The 11803-nt window shown below is 33.2% G+C and overlaps 1 protein-coding gene across 1 annotated transcript; it reads right to left on the bottom strand.

Moving 5' to 3' along the window:
• Positions 1-7948: 7948 nt before the first annotated feature.
• Positions 7949-11223, bottom strand: LOC105131885 (putative leucine-rich repeat receptor-like serine/threonine-protein kinase At2g24130). The gene is made up of 2 exons (XM_011035072.1): positions 8610-11223; positions 7949-8465 (listed from the first exon to the last, which is right to left on the bottom strand). The coding sequence occupies exons 1-2, from the start codon at positions 11152-11154 to the stop codon at positions 8065-8067; spliced, it is 2946 nt and encodes a 981-aa protein (XP_011033374.1). The 5' UTR covers positions 11155-11223; the 3' UTR covers positions 7949-8064.
• Positions 11224-11803: the final 580 nt, after the last annotated feature.

Genomic DNA, 11803 nt, shown 5'->3' with positions numbered 1-11803 from the left:
AGTGCAATCTTCCTTGCCAAGAATCCAGCATTTCACTCCATAACTAAGCATATTCAGATCAAATATCACTTCATCCGACAATTGTTAGACGATGAACAATTGTTGCTAGAAAAGATCTGTGGAAGCAAAAATCCAGCTGACATATTAACCAAAGGAGTTACTCTTGATAAACTGAAGTTGTGTAAAGGTTCAACTGGTCTTCAAGATTAAAAGACAAATCTAGCGTTATTTGTGTCCAAGTGGAAGATTGTGATGTATGGACACAAATAGTTGTTGGCAGCCATGTGGTTGCAATGCAAGAGTCAATGGTAGGTGCCTAAACAAAGAAAATGGTAGCCACCATAATTGACCAAAGGAAGAAGATTGTCTCCCATATCAACTATAAATAGAGCGTGCCATTGATAGCTGAGAGTATTACATGAAATAAAGAGAAACACAGAGAGAGCTAGAGCGAGAGTTGAGTTGAGTAGAGAAGTTTTTCTCCTCCTTCTTGTTTTGTTGTTTGTATTATTTCTAAGCTTGATTAATACAAACCAGTAGCTCGGTAGAGTAAGCAAGTTACCGAACCACGTAAATTAATATTTATTTAAATGCTTGAATATCTGAACACAAGATCGTATCAATCAATCCATATTTCTTTCTTAAAACAAAAGCATCGCTCTTTGTTCCATGCCTCAAAGCCTACCACTCCAACCATGTCCCTCCTTGATAGCCAAATGTAAGCGTTAGAAGAAATGTGGGATATATATATATATATATATATATTTGATCCACTTTTGGGTGTGGCTTCTTGGATTTATCCTCTCCATTTCTTGAAATGTGTGAGTGGCTTCTGCTTTCATTTTGGAAAGATTTTGCTCAAGCGACATGATAATGTTCCTAAATCTTGATTGCCTTCATGTGTTTATTGGATTGCCCACGTAAAGTCTTATTTTACTTCTTGTTTCAGTCCCAAGTTGATTTCGTACTCTTTTCACGTTGTTTCAGTGTATATTAATTGTCCTTGTGCTCTGTACATTCTATTATTATTATTATTATTATTATTATTGGTATTATTACTATTTTAGCCTGCACACATCGTCATATTTGCTTTTCTACAAATATTAAACTCGAAGGTTCAAGATTGATTCGTTGTGGCGACAACAAATGATAAATTTAGCCTCTTACATACTGTTTTGTGTAGTTGAATTCAAATCTCCCAATCTCTTTCACTGACTTTCAACTTTCTTACAAGCTAGGTTAAAAGATATTCTCTCTCGAAAATTGATCATAATCATATATATCATGAACATTGTTAAATATATATTAATAATTGAAGTAATTAGCAGTTTGCTTATAATTTTAAAAATAATGATAATGTATAATTATTAATAAAAAATAAAAAATAAAAAATAAAAAAATTATTTTTATTATTATTTAGATCCTGGCCCAACCCGCTACACCCGGTTTAACTCAACTAAGTTTTGTCCGCATCTTCTCACCTTTTTTAACACATTGTTTAATATACTGAAAAAAATTTTAAGTTTTTAAATATAATTGAAAGCCCAATTTCTATGTAATTTTTTTTCCCATGCAAATTATAAAGTTGAAGTTTTCAAATATGATGGTCTCAGTAAATGTTATTATCGAAATTAAATTGGAAGATTAATCCTCCGTGGCTTAATTCAAGGCAAGGATTCACCTAGTAGTTTACCCGTTCAGTTGCCGGCTCACTGAAATGACATATTTTTCTATTGTTTTATAATCTTATATAATTTGATTAATGAAAAAAATAATGTAGTTGGTTCAATATTCCAAATAGTCACCAGATCATTAGGTTCATCAATTTAATTGACCATTTCGGTTAGTTTATGTTTTAATTCAAGGATAGTCATCTGAAAATAAAGACCAAATCGAGTTTATGTTTTTTGTTTTGTAGGTTGAGGTTATATTATTATTATTATTATTTTGGCTAATTCAATTAGAAAAAAATACACAAAAAAACAAAGATGTTAATTAAATAACTTAATTATAACCTCCGGGAAAATCCACAATGAACAACATTGAAATTCATATAACTTGCATCAAATAAGATATATTTTAACATTGAAATTCATGTAACTTGCATCAAATAAGATATATTTTTTTAAAGGAGATCCACTTCATCTAGATACTACATATTATAGTTAGGACTAGCGTCCATACTAGAACCTAGGTTAGACTATATTTTTTATGCAAAAAATAATTTTTAGGTGTCAAAACAATGTAAACAATGATATAACAAAATTAATTTTTGATTAATCTAAGTTATCATGATAAATCTATAATTACAGCAATCAAGGTAAAGCCAACTCGAGATATTTCCACAAAACTGTAACTTAGATAATACAATTAGAATAATTTGATAAAAAAATCCTGTTAACTTTTCAAACTTATAATCTTTGTTATTAGACCTGAAGCACTCAATATTAAAAAAATTATGAAGTTTAATTTCTAATTAATCAAATATTGAAAGATAAAATTAAAAAAAATTATATAAAAGGATTAAAAATATAGTAATTAAAATAATGATGATCAAAATTGAAAAATAAAATAAATTCTATATTTGATTAAAGGAAAAAATAAAATAAATTCTATATTTGATTGAAGGATAAAATTAAAAAGAAAAATAAATTTAGTAAAAGAACAAAAAAATTAAAAGAATGAGGATCAAAATTAATATAAAAAATAAAAAAATGTTTTGATTGAATGGTGAAATTGAAAAGAATAATGACTTTTAATAACGGGTTAAGAAAAAAATTAGAAATCAAAACAATAAGGACCTAATTAGAGAATATAATACCATCAATTTGAATTAATGATGGAATTGAAAATCAATAAAACTTTTACAAAAAGGCCAAAGAAAAAAATAAAAAATACAAAGAATGAGGAACAAATTGGAGAATATAATATTTGGTAAATTGAGATTAAAGGATGAAATTAAAAATAATTAAAACTTCTACAAATGAGAAAAAATAAAAAAATAAAAATCAAAAGAATAAAGATTGAAATCGCAATTCCAACTGCCAAAAGGATCAAGATATAATTCTCAGGGAAGGAGAGAGAAAAGGAAGAAGAAAAGGCCCATCAACAACAAACTGAACCACCATTAAAAATATGCACTGTACCAATAGAAATAGGATATAACGACGCTTCTAACGACATGACAGAAGTGTATTTTTTGATGTTGGGAGGCGTCGCGTTGCACACATTTTTTTTTCTTTTATTTAGTTAAATATCAAATAACCTCTAAGCTAACTTAATAATTATGCAAAAGTCATGGTGAAAAGGTAAAAAAGCCCATTGACTTTAGGTTTATTTTTTCTTTAAGGGTATTTTTGTAGTTTCACTATGCATTTTTATTATTTTTTATTTTTTATATTTGGTCAAATACTAAATTATCCCTCAATCTAAATTATAATAACAAAAAAATCATTATGAAAATACAAAAATATCTCTTGAAAACAGGTTTAAATTTTTTTGCTTTAAATGTTATTTTGGTCATTCACTATACTATAAAAAAGAAAAAAGATTTATTTGTCTTCGGTCAATTTGATAATGACAAATGAGTCACATAATTTTTTTTAATATTCTTGATAATTAGTGTTAAGTTTTATCTTTTAATATTCTTGATAATTAGTGTTAATGTTTTTTGTTGGAGGGTAAAAATATCATCACACTATTCTAGTAAACAATGTAAATAAATATGGAGTTATAGTGTTTTCCTGAGGAGTTTTAACTCTTTTTTAATAGTGATTTGTAATTGTGACAGCTTACCAACACTTTTTTTTTAAAAAAGTAAATGCAAAAAAACGTTAATGTGATATATTAAAAATTAAAAAAAATATGATCACAAAAACAAGGAAAAATGCATCTTTTTTGATATAGGATAAATAATATAGCATGAGATTGTGACAGCTTACCAACACTTTTTTTTTAAAAAAGTAAATGCAAAAAAACGTTAATGTGATATATTAAAAATAAAAAAATTCAATTGAAAAAAGAGAGAAGTAAATTGGAGTTAACATGACCAACTAGCCATTTGGGTTGTAGATTTTATTGGATTTTATAATTTTTAATTTAAAAAATTATCTTTTTATCTAAACACAATTAAATAATATTCTAATTAGAAAACACCATAAAAATGCAAAAGATCTCTTTAGATTTTATTGAAAAAAAGCTAACAAAAAAAATTCAATTAAAAACTAAAATCAAAGGATGAAAATGAAAGTAAAAATAAGGAGAAAACCAAATCAATGGACCAGAAAAGAGAGGCGCAATCGCATGGGAGCCCTAATGTGAGTTGAATTTTTTTTTGAAAAACAAAAAAAAATTAAATTAAAAATGTTTCAATTTTTTTGGTCAACATGAGAATTAAATTACATGAAAATAAAATAATGTTAAAGTCTTGAATCAATATTAGTTAATGTGATAAACCCACGATCTAGGTTAATTAAAAAAATAATGTAAAAAAAATAGTAATAAAAAGAATGGTGATTATAGTAGATATATAAATCCAATTAAATTAAATATCAAGAGATGGAATTGCAAAGAGAAATCCATGAAAAAACAATTTAAAAAATGAGTGCTATAATTTAAATAAATTAAAAATGGGAGGTCAACTTTCAATTTTACAAAGAGATGAGATTGAAAAGAGAAATGCCAAAAAAGGATTTAAAACAGATAAAGAATAATTAAGAGAATGAGGAATATAATTGAAATATAAAATAAATTATTTTCTTGATTTTTTTTAATTTTATCTCTTAATATTTTATTTTATTTATTTATTTTATCGAATTTTGATATTTGTTCTTTTAATTTCTTTTTTATTCTTTTCTTAATTTTATTTTTCAATTTAATTTCTCAACATTTTATTTCATTTATTTTTTTATCTAAATTTGATCTTTATTTTTTTATTTACTTTTTTTTTATTTTTTTTTATTTTTGAGATGAGTTTAGGTTATAGGTTAGTTAAGTTAACTCAGAGTGACTTAGATTTTTTTTTAATTAATTTATTTAACTTTGATCTTTTTTTTAGATTTTTTTTTAATAAAGTTTTTAATCCAGGTTTCTTGTCATGGATGGCAGGTTAGTAGAGCGAGTTCAGGTTGACTCAGGTTTTTTTTAATTTTTTTTAAATTAATTTTTTTTTAATTTTATTATTTTATATTAAATTATTAAAACTTAAATTTTATGGTTTTTTTTTCTTTTCTATTCCATGGGATATCCTGATCTTATATATTATGTTTTCATCGAGTTAACTTCACGTTAACGTTTTGACCACCTAAACATTTTGTTTATGTTAAAAAAATTTGACTTGCGCCGCACGGCGCACAAACAAAATAGATATATATCTAAAGATGTTTTACATGTTTGTTTAATAGCCCAAGCTTCTTTGTAACTTAAAACATTTATAGATAGATAAAGACCTATGAATAATGTTAGCTATGGCAATCACTATCATGGAGCACCATGTCACATTCACCTTCCTCTTTCATGCACGAGGAGTATTTTATGAAGTCTTTTTTGTAGCTAGTGGGTTATCATTTGCAACTGCTTTAGAACTACCCATTCGACCCGCCTCTACAATGTGATATGACCAAGAAAAGTGAATGAGCTTTGCAGTTTGTGGAAGACTTCTTTTTATGTGGAAGAAGGTAGTCCAAGTGAGGAGGCAGAAATCATGAAAGCTTTTGCTTTTTCTTTCTCTTTTTTCTCTCATCTTCATTGGGAGGTTGGTTTTGTTTATGTCTCAAAGTTTCTCTTTTTTAGCAGTAGAGTTTCAATATTCAGACGACCCCTGCATTCTAATTTCAATGGTAAAATTGTCTCTGAACTTCCAAATTCAGGCCAGAATTTCAGTTCATCTTCAAAGACTTTGTGTGAATTGGGATAGAGTTGCTTCAATCTTTGACTAGACAAGTTATACTTCAAAAAACATGTCTTGTAGCCTTAGCTAGATAGCAATCTCCGTTGCTTATTTCTGCAACCGCAGTTCATTCCCGGCTGTCTGTCTGTAGATGTTTTAATAGCTACCTAACCCCATGTCATTATTGCACTAATGCTCTACAAGGACTTCAGTTTTGAGTAGGTCATCTCCTGGGATATTTTATCTTGGACTAACAATTTCTCCTGTGGATGGTTCACAACATGTGTCCATGAATGAGTAAAGAGACCTTTTATTTACTGAAACTTAAGGATACAAATATATTTACTAATTAAGACCACACGTGCAGAAGATGTAAATGAGTTTTTTTTTTTTAATTTGTATGCAAGAACTGCCTCGTTCTCAGGAAAATTCTGATGTCAAATACCATCTGGCATTAATTATGTAGAAGTTGTTGAAGGAAGGATTGAAATGGGAGGTGTAAGGGATCCAGTCAGACTAACTGGTAAATTACCAGTCAAGATAAGCTGCAAACCGAGTGGAATATTTGATAAAATTATGCTCCAGCTTTTCAAAATCTTTTTCGAGGTATAGTATGAGATTATGTGGAAAACTTCGAAGACAGAAACACACTAGTTTCGCCTTGATATTTATTTATGACTCCTTCCAGTATGTGCTCCCATGTGTAATGGTGTTTCAGCAAATTTTGCAGAAAATGAATGCATAGCATATGCAACGGGGACAGCCAACTGGCACCTGAGATTTACTAGGCATGGTTGCACCAGACAATGATACCAGGTTTATATTCCAGTTTCACAAATGACCATTATTAATTTTCAGGCCATAATGGTGGTTCTGGCTAGGACTTTTAGTGCCCAGCTATGAAGCTGCAGCTTTCACCCTTCACCTTTGGCCATCATACGAATATAGAGTTCGAGATAATCATAGGCCTTTCGAGATAGAATTCTAAAATCAATAGTGCTCCAAAGATTGTCATTTTTCCAAGTTCTGCAAGTATCTGTTTCATTGGTAACAGTTCTAAGTTACTAACTAGTATCGGTAGACCGTGCACCAACATCTGCAACTTTTTTGGTTGCTTTGCTAGTACTGGGAGGGAAGAGAATCATTGGCTTGCTGAAGTTATGTTAGAGAAATTTTTTATGCCCGCCTATGGTTTTTTCCATAAATCTCATTATAACAATAAGGAAATAGAGGGAGAAAAAAGATAGAGGAGGTGATGGTAGGTGCATGAATTATGATGGATGGTTAGCCAGTTTACCATTTAGAGAAACTACAACAAGATATTGGTAGTTTGTGCAAGCACACAACTTAGTTTATTAGAGATTAGGACAGTGGCCTAATTCATATCACATTGCACATAAATTCGGTCTCCAGAACAGTCTCGGATGTTTACGCCATCATGTGGTATCCCTATTTGACTGATTTGAGTTTCTTTGTTAATGTTTTCCCAGAGACAATCTAACCTACTGCAGCAAACTTTGTGGTCTAGGGACTCTCTCCCTGTTCTCACGATGAAGTCATAGAAAGGTCCCGAATGCTTTTTATGATTAAAATGGAGGTGAGTAATAGGCTTATTATAATCTTCCACTTACTCCTCAGTTAAGGCAAATCCATATCATTGGTAGGCTAAAAGGGACCCTAGTGCATTTTCTTGATTATAGAAATCACTGTTTTGCTCACCACAAAAAGAAATGCTGATATTTTAGCAGAGAAATAGACCAGCAGAAAAAAAGACAAAGGTTGAAGCATCAATGCCTGGTTCTTAGTTGAACTATGATTCAGAGTTCACAATCGAGTGAAATCTATTAATAAATTAACAAATCAAGGAGGTTTTTGGTTGGTTATGATTAAAATATGACTGACAAAAGCAAGGAATATTTTTCCAGTTTAAAGAATCCATTGGACGGTGAAAAGAAGATGTTCTTTATGCTTTGACATAACTGTCTGATCGTTTCACCACACCACGAACACTATAGTTATCAGTAATGAAAATGATCCTACAATACACCTTCGGTAAATTGTTAATCAAGAAAGCTATTGTATTGAATTAAAATCAGACTTAGTTACCATGAAAATAATCAAACGAATGAATACGATGATTAACAGTTTCAGAGGCTACTTTCAAAGCTGTTGCATAATTAAGCACTGGCCTTAGGATATGCTTCGTCAATCAATAGGGGGGGAGGACTAGAAAGATACTGCTTTAGGCTGCCCATTTCGTTGGCTATTTCTAGCATGCTTGGTCTTGTTGAAGGATTGTTTTGAGTGCAAATAAGACCAAGCTCAATCAATTCCAAGATTACATCACTCCATATTTTGTTATAGTATACCGGCATGCCAGATGGAGCAAACCTAAGCACTGCTCGAGCAACTATGGGCTTGAGCTTGTGGGGATAGTGGCTCTTAATCCATCCATGCAAGCTTGAACCTTTATGAAATAGAACATCTGTGGGGCGCCTTCCGGTTATAATTTCTAGCAAGAGGATTCCAAAACTGTAAACATCTCCTTGCGTTGAAGCACGCTTTCCCATTCCGTATTCTGCGTTAGATCAAGTTGACAAGGAAATTAATAAACATAACAAGGTCTTCAAAAATGCTCTCTTTCCATGAAGAACATTATAAATCATTTCGTAATTAGAAATAATGAAATAATACTACGTTGCTGCAGAAACTAAGTACATACCAGGGGCAATGTAGCCGACAGATCCACACAGCAATCCATCAGTTGAGCTAAAGGACACTGAATCATCTGTTGGATTACTGTCATCAGCACCTTTAATCAATCTTGCGATTCCAAAATCAGTTACCAAAGCTGTCATGTTTTCATCTAGAAGAATATTGCTTGGCTTGAGATCACAGTGAACTACTCTAACAGGAGAATAATGGTGCAAATAGGCCACCCCTTCAGCCACATCATTACATATGCTCACCAACTGAATCAAATCCAACCCTGTATTTAGTCCATGACTTGGGTATAAATGCCTTTCCAGGCTCCCATTTGACATGAGAGGAAGGACAAGAGCCTTAAAATCTGGCTTGCTGCATATTGTGATGATCTTGATCAAATTTCTGTGTTTGGCTCTTTTTAGGACTTGGCACTCTCTTTTGAAGCTCCCTGAAATTTCTCCAGCTGTCTTTGTATCCAATACCTTAACAGCTATCCTTGTGTTGTCTTGAAGAACTCCCTTGTAGACATGGCCAAATTGGCCTGAACCTATCAGGCTTGAAGCGCTAAACCCCCCTGTAGCTTCAATGAGCTGTCGATATGAGATTCTTGGATGCTTGAGGTCTTTCGTTTCTTTGTCCTCATCTTCCAAATCACCTCGATTGAATATCACCATTTGCCTTCTGAATTTTGACCTGAGAGCGAGGGGGCATGCAAATATGCATAATAAGGTAGTAGCAAACAAAGACAGGAGGACAGGTAAAACAAGTGAATGATGAGCATGTTTCCTCCGGCAGTTGGGCATGCCCTTTATTTCACCGCAAAGGCCTTCATTGCCTAGGAAAGAATCTATCGTCAGAGAAGAAAATGCCCCCTTGTTTGATGTGTTTCCAGAGAACTTGTTGAAAGAGAAGTTGAGATACTTGAGAGTTGTTGATGCCTCCAGAGATTGTGGTATATTGCCACTCAATTGGTTTGAAGATACATCCAGTTCCTTAAGATAGGGTAACTGTCCTATTGTTGCTGGAAGAAGACCTTCTAAAACGTTCCTTGAAAGGTTAAGATGCTCTAGTGCAATGCAGCTTCCAAGTTGTGGCGGGATCGAGCCAGAGAGATTGTTGGAAGATAGATCGATTGCTAGCACCATGTCCATTTTACTTAGCTCTAGTGGTAAAGGACCATGCATGTGATTGCTTGACAGATTCAAATACAACTTCAAGCTCTTGAGTCCTGCAACTTCACTAGGAATTATCCCAGAAATCTTATTTCTAGAAAGGTCTAGGATCTCCAAATTGACACATTGTCCCAAGCTTGGTGGTATGGTTCCTGAAAGTTGATTTTCAGAGAGAAAGAGTCTCCGAAGCTGTGAAAGGTAGGCAAAACTGTCCGGGATGGAGCCTGTAAGTTTGTTTTTTGACAAGTCAAGAAGGCCTAAATGGGAAATGTTAGCAAGAGCTGCTGGAATTTCACCAGAGAGTGAATTGTTTGATAAATAAACCCTCTCTAGTTTTCCCATACGACATAGTTCTAGGGGGATGGTACCATTCAAAAGGTTACTAGACAAGTTTAAGAGGGTGAGATTGACAAGGTTTGAAATGTGAGGAGGGATAGATCCATAAAGAAGATTCTCATCTAGATGAATCTGTACAAAATTGGTAGAAAGATTACCGATAATAGGAGGCATCTCTCCGCGAAGGTTATTTCCGGCTAATTCAAGTTCTTGAAGGTCAGAAGAATTCACTAAAGAAGCAAAAAAGGGCTCAAGATTGGTGTTACCGTCATGGCTAACGAAGTCATTGTAAGACAAATAGAGGAACTGTAACTTTGGCATTTTGCGTACAATCTCTGAAGGCAATTCCCCAGTCAGCATATTTGACTCCAAATCGAGCCAGTTAAGATTGGTGGACTTAGAAAGTGCTCGAGGGACCCGACCGACTAGTCTATTCGACCAAAGCAAAAGAAACCTCAAAGCACTAAGCTCACATTCATTCTTCAAAGGGATTTTTCCAGTTAAAGAATTGTTAGAAAGGTCCATATACTCCAAAGAAGAGGACCCATTGCAGAAAAGTGGCGCAGGAACATCACCAGCAAGCCTGTTACTTCCCAAATCAAGATATACTAATTGGTGAAGAAATCCCAACTCCTCGGGAATGTTTCCACCGAGAAGATTCCATGATAAACTGAGCTGTCTTAACTGGAGAAGATCACCCAACTCTGCTGGAATATGGCCTTCAAAGAAGTTCCTTGACAAATCAAGAACCAGCAAAGAAGAAAGATTCGCAAGAATCGGAGAAATCCTGCCGTGAAGTGACAGGCCACTAAGGTCAAGCTGTATGACGCGATCACTAGCATTGTCGCACTTGACTCCTGTCCAGTGGCAAACGTGACTGCTTGAAGAGTTCCAGCTCTCAAGTGCACCTTCAGGGTCTAATACAATACCTGACCTGAAAGAAAGCAATGAAATTCTATCCTTAACAAGCTGGGGACTTTCTTCCCCAGAAACCACTACCAAAATAATGATCACACAAAGGAAACTAAACATGAAGAATTTAAAAGAACCCATATTGACTCTTTTATCTCTTCGATCTAGAGAGAGTCAGAAGACAATGGTTTCAAAGGTAGGAGGAAGCAAAGGGAGGGTGTTAGTGGAAAATAAGCAATCCACAACCATGGCCTTAAGATGTTATATAGCTTTGACATTTCAGTGTAAAGGAGCTTTAGGCTTTGCTGGCTAGATAAATTTTTTGTGCCTAACTGCCGTCGAAGGTGTGAAACGTACGTTTGGAGCCTGTATAGCTGACTATGAACGCAGCGAATAGAGTACAAACATGTGTCCATGTGCGAAATGACACATAAGCAATGTTACAAGGTGTATAGTGTTGGTGCTGTACGCGTCAGCTATGTGCCTAACATCGTAACACCTTGTAGCTACTTGTACTTCGCTCAAATTAGTGGATTATTGGTTGTAATAAGAAAGAAAGACAATCTTAGGTTAACAGAGCATGCTCAGGGAATGGTGTGGCCTTTTGGGTGATCAGGATTTTGGTACATTTGTCGGCTAAATGATGGATTTGAGACAGAATGGAATGTGGACACAAAGATTAAAAGAAGCATGATATGTCGTTTATGTGTCTTTGATTAGGTAATATGGCACTAACTGATCTAGTTTACAAAATTTCAAGGATAGCACAGCAAGCAGGTAGATAACCCTG

This window comes from Populus euphratica, unplaced genomic scaffold (genome assembly GCF_000495115.2).
Source record: "Populus euphratica unplaced genomic scaffold, PopEup_1.0 scaffold73.1, whole genome shotgun sequence".
NCBI lineage: Eukaryota > Viridiplantae > Streptophyta > Magnoliopsida > Malpighiales > Salicaceae > Populus > Populus euphratica.
This window is presented reverse-complemented; position numbering and strand designations above follow the sequence as displayed.

Bases quoted from the DNA above. Each gene is read 5' to 3' on its own strand.
- LOC105131885 (XM_011035072.1), bottom strand. From the start codon at position 11,154: ATGGGTTCTTTTAAATTCTTCATGTTTAGTTTCCTTTGTGTGATCATT. The intron at 8,466-8,609 runs GTATGTACTTAG...GATCTAACGCAG, and splicing joins TGTCGGCTACATTGCCCCTG to AATACGGAATGGGAAAGCGT.